The 17773-nt window shown below is 41.8% G+C and overlaps 2 protein-coding genes across 4 annotated transcripts; both read right to left on the bottom strand.

The window, feature by feature from the left end:
• Window positions 1-630: 630 nt before the first annotated feature.
• Window positions 631-13034, bottom strand: LOC106573636 (carbonic anhydrase 5B, mitochondrial). Of its 3 annotated transcripts, none has more exons than XM_014148864.3 (7): window positions 12471-13034; window positions 10080-10277; window positions 9504-9622; window positions 8448-8543; window positions 5698-5760; window positions 3242-3400; window positions 631-3106 (listed from the first exon to the last, which is right to left on the bottom strand). In XM_014148864.3, the coding sequence occupies exons 1-7, from the start codon at window positions 12610-12612 to the stop codon at window positions 2936-2938; spliced, it is 948 nt and encodes a 315-aa protein (XP_014004339.1). In that variant the 5' UTR covers window positions 12613-13034; the 3' UTR covers window positions 631-2935. The 3 variants fall into 3 exon arrangements, with proteins under 3 accessions (XP_014004339.1, XP_014004342.1, XP_014004340.1); XM_014148867.3 differs by having other exon boundaries at window positions 12917-13032; XM_014148865.3 differs by lacking the exon at window positions 12471-13034 and adding an exon at window positions 10406-12436.
• A 1557-nt stretch (window positions 13035-14591) lies between these two features.
• Window positions 14592-15305, bottom strand: LOC106573638 (SUMO-activating enzyme subunit 2-like). The gene is made up of 2 exons (XM_014148868.1): window positions 15128-15305; window positions 14592-14906 (listed from the first exon to the last, which is right to left on the bottom strand). The coding sequence occupies exons 1-2, from the start codon at window positions 15288-15290 to the stop codon at window positions 14701-14703; spliced, it is 369 nt and encodes a 122-aa protein (XP_014004343.1). The 5' UTR covers window positions 15291-15305; the 3' UTR covers window positions 14592-14700.
• Between the last annotated feature and the right edge of the window lie 2468 nt (window positions 15306-17773).

Genomic DNA, 17773 nt, shown 5'->3' with positions numbered 1-17773 from the left:
GGCAGACACATTAAAATACAGCAGTTCACCAGAGGACATATTAACCAAGACTAATGATCCATTTTTAAAGTACATAGTCATTATAGTACAACAACATTTGTGTCCGTTTATCATTTGAAAACTATAAAAATAGTTAAATGAATGGAAACCTCCAACTGGAGAGTATCATTTCAAATATTAAAAAAGGCAGAACATAACTTAAACAGACCAAGACAAATGGAAGTTGAAAATAGGCCCTGTACAACAGAAAATAAAATCTCTATACTACCATCAAACCTATCAGCACCCATAAAAATGCCCATATGAAATGTGTAACCATTCATAACTGTGTTCAAATCCTCCCTGTACCCCAACATTGTTCCCCTAAACTCTGGTGTAACAAAATGCCACCTTTAATTTCATAGGGAACGCAGTGAAACAGGCAAGTGTCAGTTGGGTATAGAGGGCAAGAGTCTTACGGTTCCTCAGTGTTTGGACAGTGCTTTACAGTTTTCAAAACAGGTTAGTGTCAAGCTACTTCTCTGCAATTGACCTAGTGGGGAGAGGGCCAGGTGGCTCTTTCAAGGGAGAGGCCCCACAAGGGACAGTTTATACAGGAACATTGTTATTGAATGATCACGAAGACAACCATTCACTCACTTAATGCTTTATAGAACAAACAATACAAATGTTGCCTCAATGTCTGCTCTACCTTTTCATTCCCTGTTTATAGAACAAACCAATCAATCCCTTTCTCCTCCAATCTTTTTAGCACCTACTTCACTTTCTCTGAACACTGCAAACATAAGACCCCCCCTCTTTATCCAATCACTCCCTTTCTTTGATGAAAACAGTGAAGCACTGGAAGGCACACCCAGAAAACTGCAACGATAAGTAGGCTAATGGAAAACAGGCAGCAAGGTATTACAATTGCTATTTCACGTATCATGGTTTTGTGTCAACATGGGGAATAGCAGTGCTTATATTACAGTTAACCTTTTGGAACGATATTAAAGCATAACATTAAGTGTAGTTATGTTTTAAAGTTGATGCATGTAGTTTGTTCCACTGTAATCCCTGTCCAGTTCTTCTGGGAACTTTAAAATCTCAATTATATAAGTACAGAAAAAGCTTAAGTCTCAAGAAATGACATACAAATATCAGGAGGAGAATGATTTCTGTCGGTGTGCTGCTAGTGCTTCTAAAAAGGCAAGTAAAAACCTACCGACCTCCACCAATAAATAAATACAGAACCAACAAGATAACAGGTTAATGATGTGATACCCTCTTAACTCTCCCAGCGCCTAAACCAGAAACTGGAAAACATACAAATTGACCGACTTAAGCTTGGTAGGGGCAGAATATTATCGATATGCGTTAGACCAGCAGGCCCCAACAGAATAGACACACTGCCGTGAGCTATTGATCTATGAGAACAGAGGTGACCGCCATGTGTGTCAGTATGATGCATAAAATAGAAGGTACTATGGTAGATTCCTGTTTAGTAGAACAGAACAATTTGATTACAAGAGGAATATATGCTTAAATGCTAAAATACAGATGCTAAAATACAGATGTTTGCTATTGAATTCAACAAAATAGTTCTGCATATTAGTTGTAACAAATGCCTGTGTCCCTGTGCTTATAAGGCCTTATAAAGGTGTCCATCCTACACATATGATTTTTACCTCTAAGTTACAGATAGTGAGATGTACATTCTAGTCCACTCAATAGACTATGTAATAAAATCAATCTAAAACATCTTTCAAAGCAATGAGCAACACTCATTTGTGCAGTTTGGAGCCTTAGCTAGGCCCAAATACAATGAACCAAATCTCTTCGGCTGTGTGCAGTAAACAAGTTCAGAGCTTAAACCTTCAAACTAAATCCCACATCCATATATGGAGCCCTTTCACCTCAAATACTTTGTCAAGGAAGGAGAACAATTACTGCAAGAGTACTGCTCATACACGAGTGTGATATTCTTATGCTTTAGATTATTAAAATCGGTGATAGTATAAAAGTGCAGGTAACTGCCAAAATAATGGAAACACTTGAGTAAATGAGGGAAACAAAGTATATTGATAGCAGATGCTTCCACAGGTGCACTTCCTGAGTTAATTAAGCAGGTAACAGCCCATCATGCTTACTTAGGGTGATGTATTAAAATGCTGGGCAGATCATTATTTTGGATACGCCCCCATAGGATGACAATGCCCCCATCCACAGGGCACGAGTGGTCACTGAATGTTTTGAGCATAAAAACGATGTAAGCCATATGCCATAGCCATCTCGGGAACCAGATCTCAACTCAATTAAACACTTATGGGAGATCCTGGAGCAAAACACAAAATTCTGGAATTTCTCTTGGAAGAATGGTGTCGCATCCCTCCAAGACTTCCAGACACTTGTACTAAAGCTGTGGTGGCCCAACACCCTCTTAAGACAATATATGTTGGTGTTTTCCTTTATTTTGACAGTTACCTGTATTTCAGCAGAATCCCTCATTGGTTTCTGGAAGCATTTCAAGTGGGACTGTTAAGAACTCAATAATAAAAGGTTTACAACTTAAACATTCAGAGCATCTATAAAAATAAAAATAACCTGATTCACCTAAGACAGGGGTTTAAAAAAATCTGTTAGCATAGACTATAGCAATACACCTGCCATGTGTTGATGATGCCTTTCACTTATTGACAGGACAGCAGGCAGTGAGACAGCTGTCTAGTGCCAAGGATGGTCAACAAAACAGCTTTTAGATGGTGACATTGGAATTATAAAATCCCTGGCACTTAAGTGAAATCCGAGTGCTTTCTGAATGCATAAGCGTTTGGAAAGATGCCAGCAGTATGACTTCTGTAGAGTCAAACGTAAGACTTTGTTAGCCCAAAAATGTGCTTCCCAGGGTATTGCATTATTTTGGTTTGAAGGGTCCGAGTGAGTCTCTGTGTAAAGGTCAGTGGCCTGTGTGTGGACCCTTTGCAGGTTGCTCCTCCTTCAGGAAGGGCGTAAACGAGGAACGCACAGTGCGTCCCTGCAGCGACTGCTGCACACGGAAGTTGTTGACCATGCTCTTCTGTACCTCCTCCTCTGCTGAGGTGAAGAGAAGGCTCCGAAACACAGCCAGCTGAGGAAGAGACAGGACAGGGAGAGAATGTTATGCAGACATGGAACTGCCGAGAGAAGTCACTAAAGTGTAGTCCACGAGTAGTTCTAACATTCCTTCCCTTTTCACCACACACACTCTCACTCACACACTAACCTGCTCATGGCTGACTTCGATGTGCTGCTTCATGATAATCCAGGTCACAGCTTCGGTCAGAGGAGGCGTGGTCAGTGACCCTGCATACGTCCAGTAATCATCAATGTTAGTGGGCAGAAGGCAGGCTGGGTCGAACCTAGTGAACTCAACAACACTGTCCTAAGGAGCAAAAAGGGGAAGAGGAATGGGTTACATGGTGCTGCCAACCGTGTCATAAGTTATAATAATTATTATTGCCATTTCCCAACCACAACCTTAATGTGAGATGTATTGTTGTCTCTACCTTCTTGACCTTTGTGCTGTTGACTGTGCCCAATGTTTGTACCATGTTTTGTGCTGCTACCATACTGTGTTGCTACCATACTGTGGTGTCATGAGTTGCTGCCTTGCTATGTTGTCATCTCTTTTTGTAGTGTCTCTTGTGATGCGTTTTGTCCTATATTTATATTGTATTTATTTATTTTAATCCCAGGCCCCCGTCCCTGCAGGAGGCCTTTTGGTAGGCCGTCATTGTAAATAAGAATTTGTTCTTAACCGATTTGCCTAGTTAAATAAAGGTTAAAAATATATATATAATTGTAGTGGCATGTAATTTGACTCATGGCCACTAGACGGCAGTTAAAGTTGACAGTCTCCCCATCTCGGATCATACAGTATGTTCCTTTGCAGTAATACTTCTGTGGAAGGTAACAAAGGGGGTGTGTGTGGGGGTGTCTTTAAATAATGCTAATTTAACCATTCTCCTATTTGTTTAAAATGCAGTGGTAAATATGAAACATACACCCCCAACTCTCTGTCATGGTTTTAACCATTTATTTCTGTGGCAGTGCTGTCCATCCAGTAGGCTAGTGCTGAATTTCAGCTTCAGTCCAGCTCCTTTCAGCATAGATACTTTGTCATTTTCGCCATTTGTTTGCCATGCAGCCTTGATAAAGATAGCCTGTGTCTTTATTCCAATGCGTTAGATTTATCCATTGATTTATCATTGTTTGCTTTTGTCAGTCAGCTGTTTAAAGCACTCATTGCTGTTTTTTAGGTGTGCGCAGGTACTGGTGTTCTCCCAGCCAACCGTGCCCAGAAGTACCAGACCATTTATTATTTTCTATCAATATTGGTTTTCTTTACTGGATCACCTGATGGTCGACAATATCACAAGACAACTAGCCTACAGCTAGACACCAATGCGCATCCAATCCATCCAACAAGTTTACCTTAATGACAGTAGTTGACTCTTTTGGTTAGAAGCATTCGGTTTGGCAATGGAATAGGCCTACATTACTTTGGATTTGTGTGCCCATGAGAACTGTTTTCACTGCGAAACATCACATAATGAAATGTTACAGACGTAGTTACACTTAGTGGACTTTCCCAGATCTCCAAGATCCATTATTTGTACAGGGTTTAAGTTCAATATTCTAATTCTAGTGTTAAATACTTAATGACATAACTGTCATAAATGTCATTAACATAAGGAAAGAAAGGTACTGTTTTATGTCCCCTTATCTGTGAAGAGTCCAAACATTAACTCATGACTAATGGACAATTCATGAACTAGGGTGTAAAACATGTTTTGATTCAACTGTGTTATATTGAATGTAAGCTACCTATACTGCGTGTGTTCATGTGTTTGAAATTGCCTTGGCTGAGGGGGTAGGCTACCGGCAATGGTGTAGCCCTAGTGAAGGATAAACGCAAGTAAATGTTGTTTACCCACCTTAAAACATGTTTTACATTTTTTTAAATGCATTCATTTTAAACACTACATCACTGACTACCGGTAGGCCCATTTCAAATTCATGCTAATACACATTGTAGGCTAGTCTAGTAGGTTGACCGTGTGTTAGGGTGACCATCCCGTTTTTCCCGGGACAGTTTCAGCCCCATTTCAAGTGTCCCAACTTTTCAGGCTACAAAAAATATCAATTTGTCAGCAAGACGCATCAATTAATGTAAGAATAATCAATGGCAATCGCTGAATGACATTAGGCACAATTTTGGTGCTTTGTAACAAATCTAGTAACAGTCAAACAGCGCAAGTATACATGCAGTTTGGATGCTGGAATTATTTTGGAGTGGACCAACATGCCTACTTTTTGAAGAGATTTGCTTGACAATCAGATGGAAATATGACTAGTTGTGTTCATGCCACATAAAAAGGTCATTTATTTTTTACAATTTAAATTACATCTTTATTATTAGGCCGATAAATTTGATAGAGAATCCCCCGAATAGCATGGTGCAATTCACACTCCAATAGCCATACAAATGTCATGTGTGTGCCACCGGAGAGAGTCTAGAATACCAACCTGAGTCGTACAGAACTGACTACTTATGTTCTTAAGCTTTGGGCGGCCTTCTCAGAAACTCAGCGACAAAACACCTGCTTGAAACGTTCTCTCTGAAACCTTGTTAACGAAATCACCTGCATGGTTTAAGTGGTCAATCATTGAACTCACCTTGTGTCTGACAGCAGGTAGGACATCTACTAGTTTCTGCAGTCCCTCGTGTCTCTTCCCTATCTGAGGAGGAAAATAATCTGTGTCTGAGCACTGAGTCCTTTTGTCAGGCATGTGCTGTGTGTTTACATTCACTGCATGGGGTGTTTACATTTCAATGTCAGTAAATATTGAAATGGTGTGTATATGACGTGTACAGTTGAAGTCGGAAGTTTAAATACACCTTAGCCAAATACATTTAAACTCAGTTTCTCACAATTCCTGACATTTAATCCTAGTAAAAATTCCCTGTTTTAGGTCAGTTAGGATCACCACTTTATTTTAAGAATGTGAAATGTCAGAATAATAGTAGAGAGAATGATTTCATCTTTTATTTCTTTCATCACATTCCCAGTGGGTCAGAAGTTTACATACACTCAATTAGTATTTGGTAGCATTGCCTTTAAATTGTTTAACTTGGGGCAAATGTTTTGGGTAGCCTTCCACAAGCTTCCCACAATAAGTTGGGTGAACCCACCAGGTACAACCCCAAATCCGCACCCTCATAGATATCATCCTAACCAACTTGCCCTCCAAATACACCTCTGCTGTTTTAAACCAAGATCTCAGCGATCACTGCCTCATTGCCTGCATCCGTAATGGGTCTGCGGTCAAATAATCACCCCTCATCACTGTCAAACGCGCCCTAAAACACTTCAGCGAGCAGGCCTTTCTAATCGACCTGGCCCGGGTATCTTGGAAGGATATTGACCTCATTCCGTCAGTAGAGGATGCCTGGCTATTCTTTAAAAGTGCCTTCCTCACCATCTTAGATAAGCATGCCCCATTCAAAAAAATGTAGAACCAGGAATAGATATAGTCCTTGATTCTCTCAAGACCTGACTGACCTTGACCAGCACAAAAACATCATGTGGCGTTCTGCATTAGTGTCGAACAGCCCCCGTGATATGCAACTTTTCAGGGAAGTTAGGAACAAATATACACAGGCAGTTAGGAAAGCTAAGGCTAGCATTTTCAAGCAGAAAGTTGCATCCTGTAGCACAAACTCCAAAAAGTTCTGGGACACTAAAGTCCAAGGAGAATAAGAGCACCTCCTCCCAGCTGCCCACTGCACTGAGGATAGGAAACTCTGTCACCACCGATAAATCCACTATAATTGCGAATTTCAATAAGCATTTTTCTACGGCTGGCCATGCTTTCCACCTGGCTACCCCGGTCAACAGCCCTGCGCTCCCCACAGCAACTCGCCCAAACCTCCCCTACTTCACCCAAATCCAGATAGCTGATGTTCTGAAAGAGCTGCAAAATCTGGACCCCTACAAATCAGCCGGGCTAGACAATCTGGACCCTTTCTTTCTAAAATTATATGCCGAAATTGTTGCAACCCCTATTACTAGCCTGTTCAACCTCTTTCGTATCGTCTGAGATTCCCATAGATTGAAAAGCTGCCGCGGTCATCCCCCTCTTCGAAGGGGGAAGACACTCTAGACCTCAAACTGCTACAGACCTATATCTATTCGAGCCTGCCTTTAAGGTCTTTGAAAGCCAAGTTAACAAACAGATTACTAACCATTTCGAATCTCACCGCACCTTCTCCGCTATGCAATCTGGTTTCAGAGCTGGTCATGGGTGCACCTCAGCCACGCTCAAGGTCCTAAACGATATCATAACCGCCATCAATAAGAGAAATTACAGTGCAGCCGTATTCATCGACCTGGCTAAGGCTTTCGACTGTCATTCACAACATTCTTACTGGCATACTCAACAGCCTTGGTTTCTCAAATGATTGCCTCGCCTGGTTGACCAACTACTTCTCTGAGAGTTCAGTATGTCAAATCGGAGGGCCTGTTGTCCGGACCTCTGGCAGTTTCTATGGGGGTGCCACAGGGTTCAATTCTCGGGCCGACTCTCTTCTCTGTATACATCAATGATGTCGCTCTCGCTGCTGGTGATTCTTTGATCCACCTCTATGCAGACGACACCATTCTGTATACCTCTGGCCCTTCTTTGGACACTGTGTTAACAAACCACCAAACAAGCGTCATGCCATACAACACTCCTTCCGTGGCCTCCAACTGCTCTTAAATGCAAATAAAACTAAATGCAACCGATTGCTACCTAGGTGTCTGTTTAGACTGTAAACTCTCCATCCAGACTCACATTAAACATGTCCAATCCCAAATTAAATCTAGAATCGGCTTCCTATTTCTCAACAAAGCATCCTTCACTCATTCTGCCAAACATACCCTCGTAAAACTGACCATCCTACCGATCCTCGACTTCGGCGATGTAATTTACAAAAGAGCCTCCAACACTCCTCAGCAAATTGGATGCAGTCTATCACAGTACCATCTGTTTTGTCACCAAAGCCCCATATACTACCCACCACTGCGACCTGTATGCTCTCGTTGGCTGGCCCTCGCCAAACCCACTGGCTCCAGGTGATCTACAAGTCTTTGCTAGGTAAAGCCCCACCTAGGTAAAGCCCCACTTTAGAGTGTTTTCTATCCAAAGCCAATAATTATATGCATATTCTAGTTACTGGGCAGGTGTAGTAACCAGATTAAATCGGGTACGTTTTTTATCCAGCCGTGCAAATACTGCCCCCTATCCCCAACAGGTTAATGACTCCAACCTAAGTGTATGTAAACTTCCGACTTCAACTGTATATGGTCAAGTATATATGACGGTGGTGGTGGGTTGCATGTGGTAGGGATGCATTGCTATGTTAACAAGAAGCAATAAGTTACCTTGAGGAAAACCCCGATAACAGCCAGTCCATTCTCCTCCATCACCGCCTCCTCAAACCGGCTGTACTTATCAGAGTTCCAGTGGACCATGTGGAGCTATCAACAGAGAAGGCAACGCATACATTAATTAGAACCTATTTATCCACACACCCAGAGAATTCAAATGCAATGTGTCACAGATTATATTTGCTGCTGGATAATTATGAATCATCTTTAATATCGTTCTCAAGATAATTGATTGTTCTACCACAAAGGTGATCATTTATCAAAACTAACAACAACAAAAAATCTGATTCTGAATGTGGAAATCCACCTCAAAATCCTCCAACCTGAACAGATGGGTTTCAGTAGCTATTAAACCAAATGGAGCATTGTCTGACCCTGAGGTCACATGCAGCTGCTCTTTGTTTTACTCCATCTGAGTGTCCAACCCAACCCATACCACAGAACCCTATTCACCCTGGGACCTGGGGACAATTCTATAAAGAACGGTACAACCCAATAAGTAAAGTGAGAAGGATCCATTACCTCTGTTACACACTGTGGTGTGCTCCTATTAGGCACAGAGTGAGTTGTGTGCTGTAATCGTAACTTGAGCCTCTGTACACACACTGCACCTGGGGAGTGTTGAGAACCCTGACATGGTCAGATTCTCACAGCCACTAACGCCAGCTGGGCATGGCAGTAGTACTCCCTCTATTGTATGCTTTAGGTGAGTGGAACAATATGAAAATAGATCACACATTAAAAGGTGGGCCTTAAGGATAGGACAGAATGCATTCTGCTTCTATATGTAGAGGTTTCCAACAACACAATCCCCCTGTCACAGAAATTGCATACCAATGTCGTCATGGATTGGCTAGGGCATCAGCATTGACTTGATGACTAAGCAGTCCCTACTATCTACCATTCCATGACACAGTCTCCTGAAGACTATGGCTCTATTAGACTTGACAAGTTAGGAGGTTCTTACTATGGCATAGCTAGAGTCATTCAACAAAGTTAACAGATAGTGTCTGTATTTAAATGTTAAGTAAGAGGACGTGCAGTAGCTACCTCAGCAGGGAAGAGGCGGCGGTCCACTGTGTGCTCAGAGCCCCATGCGTTGCTCTCCCCCCAATGGAAGTGGAACTGACACAGCCGGAAGTTATCCTCCAGAGGACCGCCTTTAAGTGCTGAGTGTGAGAGAGATCGACGAGAAGAAATCGACCACTCATCAATGTTGTGTTAGAGACACATACAATAATGAGAAGAAACCGTAACTAATACACACAACAGCTGTGGCAAGTTATAAACATGATTATATAAACATACTTGTTAAAACATAAGTATCCTCTTCTCACACAAACACACATTAAAAGCAGAACTAAGAATTAAATTACAGATCAATTAGCCTACTGTATTCTTGGCATGAAAATATTTATGTAAAGTCTAGCGGTTAACAAAATATACATTTCTGAAATAATATTTCATTGAAAATTAGAGTAATTAGACTGTCTAAACAATAAGACCATGATGTTGAGAAATAAGCCTAGGGCAGGGATACTTAAATGTAAATCAAAGCCACGTTCCACGTGGCAGGCATTGCAGTTTTAAATTAGGAGGTCAAGCGGCAGAACAGAAACTGCTTACTGGATTTGTCGGTGGTGTCATCATACTCAACCAGGAATGAGTACCCGTTATTCCATATCTGTGAACATGTCCTAGGGTCGTAATCCGGGGTCAGTGGCTTGAGATGCGGATCAAAGACACTCTTGCGCACCCGAATATCGATAGGAGATTGTCTGTTGCCCCCAGGAGCAACAAGTGGTCCCTGCCACATTGGATGCACTGGAGTCAAAGCATAGGAGATGGGATTTAAATCGAGTCTGATAGTAAAATGTAAAACAACAGCTTGTCTTCAGTAAATCACATTAGGTCCTATTGCTTAGCCTACTATAACAAATGCTGACACTTACTTTTCATTGTGTACTCTCCAGCTTCCTGCATTCTTAAATTGGCTATAATAGTCAAATTCCCAAATAACATAAGATCAAATGTCTCAAAGTCGTCAAGCAGGTGAGACCAGTAGTCTAAACCTCCTCCGTTGATTCCGTTTAGGAAATTAGAAAAGCAGGAGGAGGAAAAAGAGAATTTCTTCACTAACTCCTATTGAAAGGAAATTACAGAATAAGTAAAATGTGGGTAGGCTACAGAAACAGACTCGCGGAATGTATTGGCAGCCCACCAGGTCTACTCCGCAGCAGGAAAGGGAGACACTAGTTCAGCTCTGAATGGAACGTTTCTTAGATATGCATCTACTATGACTTCCTGGTTTTGCCATTGGGCTGCGAAACAATAACTGCCTATGATGCAATTTACATCAGTCACTGACCGCTCTGCCAATGCTTAACTTATATATGTACAAAGGTCGTTTGGAAAAGGTATTTCATGGAAAAATGTATTTCCAATTATCCATTTTGCTACTGTACCTGAAAATGCTAGTAAGGATAGGCCTTTTTTTTCTAAATTCGAATGAACCACCTGCAACTGAACACAGACCTATTAGAAGATATGTTTGACCGAATCGAGGACGAAGATAGTGTCGCCAAGTTAAGGTTGATCGAAAATTCTCTGTGCTATGCCAAACAGTAGCTATCCTGCAATGACTAATAGATCACAGCTCGTTACAATCTACTAGATATTCATGAAGTAAGTATGTGGACGGGTGTGGCTATTTCACAAAACATTGTGTAAAACTTGCCGCCATTGGATTCTGGAGCAGTGGAAACACTTTCTCTGGAGTAATGAATCACGCGTCACCATCTGGCAGTCTGACAGACGAATCTTGGTTTGGTGAATGCCAGAGAACACTACCTGCTCCAATGCATAGTGCCAACTGTAAAGTTTGGTGGAGGAGGAATAATAGTCTGGTGCTGTTTTTCATGGTTCGGGCTAGGCCCCTTCGTTCCAGTTAAGTGAAATCTTAACGCTACAGTATACAATGACATTCTAAACGATTCTGTGCTTCCAACTTTGTGGCAATAGTTTGGGGAAGGCCTTTTCTTGTTTCAGCATGACAATGCCCCACTGCACAAAGCGAGGTCCATACAGAAATGGTTTGTCGAGATCGGTGTGGAAGAATCCCAGCGAACACCTTTGTTAATGCTTGTTTACGGAAGACAGAGGCGACCACCTGTGCTAAGCGTAACTGGGGAGAAGGTGTAGCGGAAGTGTAGTTCGTCAGCTGGATAGACACACAGCCATATGGATCTGTGCAAATCTGCTACATTAAGTGAATATATATATTTATTTTAAATATTATTTCTCGCTTATACAGTATGAAAGAAATGCCATATGTTTCGAAAACCGTATTGCAAGCAATGATTGACGGTTCTAAACATTAAAACAGAGCGCTGGGATTTTAGTTCACATGTTCCCACCGGTATGCGGTGCTTATATCTGAGAACCCTTGGAATAATGCATAATGCCTTGGGTTCTGGAGAGCAAAGTCAGGCCTTATGAATGTCTTGAGTAAGGACAGACCATAAACCAAACATGCAGTGTAAAATAGGCCAAGTTAAAAAATAAAATACAAAAGATAAAAACATAAATTGTGATCACAGTTACGATCAAATTTACATGTGTATGTACACACCATAGTTACAATCAAAACCAGTACCCGGCCAGAAGCTCAGAATTAACTAATTCCCCCTGAAAATGTGACGCCAATTCACTCATGCAGAAATCCAGTCCTTGGTTTCCATGTATTCTTTGTGCACCGGTTGCGATGAAAACAACGCCATTAATTAACCCTTTAGTACTGTAGACATTGTGGATGTCGATTAAAACTTTACAACGTAGACATTTACGTTACTGCTGCTTGAGCGATTGAAACAGTCTTATTTAGTGTGTAATCTCAGCTGCCAGCTGGACTGACCATTAATGGCACTGTTCCAGTCTTAAGAAATGAAGAGCAAACAGCTAGCGAATTCAACTGCAATATGATGAAAGCTACCGTACTTTTAAAGTTTAGACACTTACAGGCTGAAAGCACATATTTGCTTGAACATGCAGTGAGGTTGCATCTTCTCACAGGTATCAACCGTTGACCTTTAGTTTGCTTGATGATATGTCTTTGCAGATGCCGGGCAAGTGGGTTTACGATCGATGAGAGAGCCACCATGACCACGGTTCTACGAATAGGCTACTCGAAGTTTGCGAGAGTCAAAATGAGCTGTTGTGTTATCTTTTCAGGTAAGGCAAAACGTCAAATAAATTAAAACTGCTCCCGTCTCCCGAGTCGTTCGGTTTCATATGTTTTCAATCAGAAACAACAACGGGAGTTGCGTTATGCCCCCTCTTCCACACTATGACAGTGACAGTTTCGGATGGCTGGCTCTCCACGCTATCGCTTGATTGGTCTGGAAAATAGACAAGCTTTCACAAGATTGAAACATTCACGTAAATTCCAAAAGTTTTCACTTGACCTGTTGATGCGTGCTAACTTTAACACCGCGGCGATTTATGTTGGCTACCTACTGCTATAGCACGCGCCGAATCAATAATGTTGTTCCAAAAGGAAGAGATCGCTGAGTGGGGCTCGTGTAAGGCTTTCGACCAATCGGCTTAATCCTCTGAGAGGCGTTTCAAACAACATGCGCGAGATCTAGACCCTTGACATAGATCTTCGGTGTACTTTTTGCTTAGTTTTGTTGAAATGTCTGTGTGGTTCTTGTCATATGTCATAACAGCACAATTCATCTGAGCCTCGTGATCTTCAATACAATACACGGTCAAATGTGCAGTGCTTTCTCTATAAAAATTGTTTTTTTTAAACTCACTCATTGACTGTGTCGTTTCCAATTGTGGATGAACACACGTGCGTCATTTCCCAACAGCCCAAGTGTTCTATTCTGATTTAATGTCAATTATTGGATGAGGTTATTTTGATTAACATGAAAGTCTTGCAAATGTTGTGCAAACATTGTATTAGTATGGGACTGAGAATATGTTCAGCTAAAGCTCCTTAGGAATGTCATGTTTATTGTAAACATGCTTATGTTATGGCTTTTTTTGTGTACTCCATTTACTGACAGGGCTGAGATTACTCTTTTGGACTTACACACACGCACACCTACACACACCTCCAGTTACAAAATATTTGCTCTGAAAAATGTTTTTCCTTGGAAGACAAACGTTAAAAGGATGTTATGAAACTCATTCGCTCTTTCGGCAAACTTGTAATTGCTATGAGGAGGCCTTTTCTCAGCCTGAACCCTTCAGAACACAACTGTGGCGAAAACAGATCATTTATTGTCTAACCAAAACCAAGCAATGAAAGGGCTTCATAGTCCCCCCAAAAAGCACCGCAAATAAGTTAGCAAATTGAAATTTGGTGGTGTGTCCAGTACAAACAAGCCAAAGTACTGATGTTCCAAACAAATACTGTGTATGCTAAAGCTTAAGAAAACAATTTTGGGGTCATTAGATCTGTAAGTGTTTATTGTGTCGTTATCTATTTGGTCCAAAGGGAGGTTGAGGCCTGGATATGATGGTGTAACCGATGTGAAATGGCTAGTTAGTTAGCGGTGGTGCGCGCTAATAGCGTTTCAATCAGTGACGTCACTCGCTCTGAGACCTGAAGTGGTTGTTCCCCTTGTGTTGCAAGGGCCACAGCTTTTGTGGCGCGATGGGTAACGATGCTTCGTGGGGTGTCAGTTGTTGATGTGTGCAAGAGTCCCTGGTTCGAGCCCAGGTTGGGGGGAAAAGAGGGACGGAACCTACACTGTTACAATGGCTCCAACTATAAACCATATGAAAGATTTATAAATAAAGTAACAAACTCCAGTACAATTTCTTTTTTAACAAAGCAACTCGTCCTGCAAGTGGTCAGTGGTTAACAATTACAAAGAAAATTCAGTCAATGCTTGACTCAAAGAAATGATTGGGTTTGTTAACTTTTTTTACATTCCTTCAATGGAGGTGTAAGTTTACTGGATGAAATACGCAGATTTTTTTTTTAAATTAAATGTTTCTTTCAGTCTCCCTACAAACCACACCCTGACTTGTGACATGACAAATACATTATAAAAAAATACAAAAAGCTAAAAGTATTTTATCCATCTATGATGGACCAAAATAAAATAAAAATGGCACACTTAACAGTTTTTGTACATTTATATTTACACATGTTTGGTAAGAGGAACAGCGTATGAAAACACAAACACAGAGTTTCATCCTTCTGAAGAGGGGAGGGGCCAGGAGAGACATACTAGTCTAGTGCAATGATGTCATCATCGTCCTCATCGGCCGCCGAAGGCTGATCCAGGCGTTGGCGCTTGGCTGAAGCCTCGCCTGTCTCAGCATCATGGAGCTTCCTCTTGTGGCCTCCTGACTCCATGCGGACATCCATAGTGCTGGAGGACGGCTCCTCCTCGTCTGAATCAACTATCAGAACATCATCCTGCTCAGCAGGGGCTAAGAGGAGAAAGGAAAACAAGAGAAAGTCAGACGAGAGACGATTGACATGTACCTTTTTAGAGTTATCGTTCAGCTACAAAATAAACATAGCTGTACATGATTCTCAGTACTGTAAACAAAATGGTTTAAAGGACAGGACAGGTGACTTATGACCAGGATTTTGATTATTAGACAGTCTAAAACAGTCCATCTCTGTTGTCAATGTCAGTTTTGCTCACCTTTGGAAGAGGTGGACGGTTCTGCAGAGTCTTTGTTGCCGTTGGCAACATTCTTGTCCTCTTGTGCGCTGGGTGGGGTTGGGGCTTTGTCAGGGGCGTCACCCACCACCTCAAACCCCACATCCTTCTCCAAGTCCTTTACATTAGGGAAACAAATTTGCATTAGTCATGCAAAGGCCTATACAGCACACAGATATCCATCCTCTCTTACCAGTGCATCACGTTAACCAGGAGTGTGTAATCCTGCAGAAAGTCATCCACTTGCAGACGGCTACCATGTCGTATCCCAAAGTCAGACAGAAACTTGCTGTTGTTTGCTATAAGAAGAGAATGGTGCATGATAATAAATATGTATACCTGATGATAAGAGTATACCGTTGAGTACAATATAGGGTTTAGCGATATTATGATAGCATCGCCTATCGACGATGATCGACGGCCATTACCAATGGTGACAACATTGTGATGTGACAGACAACCTTTTTGCCCAGGGGTCTCCAACCCTGTTTCTGGAGAGTTACCGTCCTGTAGGTTTTTACGCCAACCCTAATACTTGGTTGATAACCTGAACCAGGTTAGTTACAACTGGGGTTGGAGCGAAAAGGACAGTAGCTCTCCAGGAACAAGGTTGGAGACCCCTGGTTTAGCCTATTTGAGCTTGACTAGCGCTGCGCAATAAATAACGGAGTCGGGCAGGGCAGCTCAGTGACATTCTGAGTAATTTGTCTATTCCTATTTGCTATAATCTTGTTTTATGAAAGGCTTCATATTAATGAAGGCTGGCCTATTTCAATAAATATGTTATACAGAACGCAAGAGGAATGTAGGCTAGACAGAGCAGAGTAGTACACCAAAGCAGCGCAAATTGGCCATTCAGAAAATATTGTCTCTCTCTCCCCCCTCTCTCTGTCGGATGCTTGGGCCTTACGGCCTAAACCAAATTTTTATATATACAGTGCCTTCAAAAAGTATTCATACCGCTTGACTTACTCCACATTTTGTTGTGTTACAGCCCGAATTCAAAATTGATGAAATAGATTTTTTCCCTCTCACCCATCTATACATAATACCCCATACTGACAAGGTGAAAACATGTTTTTAGAAATGTTAACAAATTTATTGAAGATTAAATATCTCTATTACATAAGTAGTCACACCCGAGTCTATATTTTGTAGAAGCACCTTTGTCGGTAAGTACAGCTTTGAGTCGTCTTGGGTATGTCTGTCTCTGAATTTGGGGATTTTCTCCCATCCTTCCAGGGAACAGCATTCTTCAAGTCTTTCCACATACTTTCAATGGGATTCAAGTCTGGGTTTTGGCTGGACCACTCAAGGACTTTCACATTCTTGTTCTGAAGCCATTCCAGCGTTGCTTTGGCTGTATGCTTGGGCTCATTCGCCCCAACCGAAAGTCATTTGCACTCTGAAGCAGGTTCTCATCTAGGATGTGCCTGTATTTGGCTCCATTCATGTTCCTTCTATCCTTACCAGTCTCACAGTTCCTACCGCTGAAAAGCATCCCCATAGCATGATGCTGCAACCACCATGCTTCACGGTAGGGGTTATGTTCGACGGGTGATGAACTGTGCCTAGTTCTCCCCAGACGGCGCTTTGCATTCAGGCCAAATATATTGAACAAAAATATGAAATGCAACATGTAAGTGTTGGTCCCATCTTTCATGAGCTAAAAAAAAATAAAATCCCAGAAATGTTCCATGCTCACAAAAAGCTTATTTCTCTAAAATGTTGTGCATAAATTTGTTTACATCCCTGTTAGTGAGCATTTCTCCTTTACCAAGACAATCCATCCACCTGACATATCAATATGTCGATTAAACTGCATGATCATTACACAGATGCATCTTGTACTGGGGACAATAAAAGGCAACTCTAAAATGTACAGTTTTGTCACAACACAATGACACAGATGTCTCAAATTGAGGGAGCGTGCAATAGGCATGCTGACTGCAGGAATGTCCACCAGAGCTGTTGCCAGATAACTGAATGTTCATTTCTCCACCATAAGCCGCCTCCATCGTTCTAGAGAATTTGGCATAACATCCAACTGCAGACCACGTAACCCCAGCCCAGGACCTCCACATCCGGCTTCTTCACCTGCGGGATCGTCTGAGACCAGCCACCCGGACAGCTAATGAAACAGGAGTATTTCTATCTGTAATAAAGCCCTTTTGTGGGGAAAAACTCATTCTGATTGGCTGGACCTGGCTCCCCAGTGGGTGGGCCTATGCCCTCCCTGTACCACCCATGGCCGTGCCCCTGTCCATTCATGCGAAATCCATAGATTAGGGCCTAATGAACTAATTTAAATTTGGTTCTTGACCAAAGTCCTTCATGCCTGGTTGCTCAGTTTGGTTGGACGGCCACTGTGCTCTTGGAAACTTTCAACACTAGAAATAGTTTCATACCCTTTCTCAGATATGCCCCATCATAATTATCTCAGATCTACGGACAGTTCCTTGGACTTCATGGTATAGTTTCTGCTCTGACATGCAGCCCAAGTGTTCTATTCTGATTTAATGTACATTTTTGGATGAGGTTATTTTGAATAACATTGAAGTCTTGCAAACATTGTACTAGTATGGGACTGAGAATATGTTCAGCTAAAGCTCCTTAGGAATGTCATGT

Source organism: Salmo salar, chromosome 16, assembly GCF_965601325.2.
Source record: "Salmo salar chromosome 16, fSalSal1, whole genome shotgun sequence".
Lineage (NCBI taxonomy): Eukaryota > Metazoa > Chordata > Actinopteri > Salmoniformes > Salmonidae > Salmo > Salmo salar.
The sequence above is the reverse complement of the archived record's forward strand: the minus strand, read 5'-3'. Positions and strand labels throughout refer to the sequence as shown.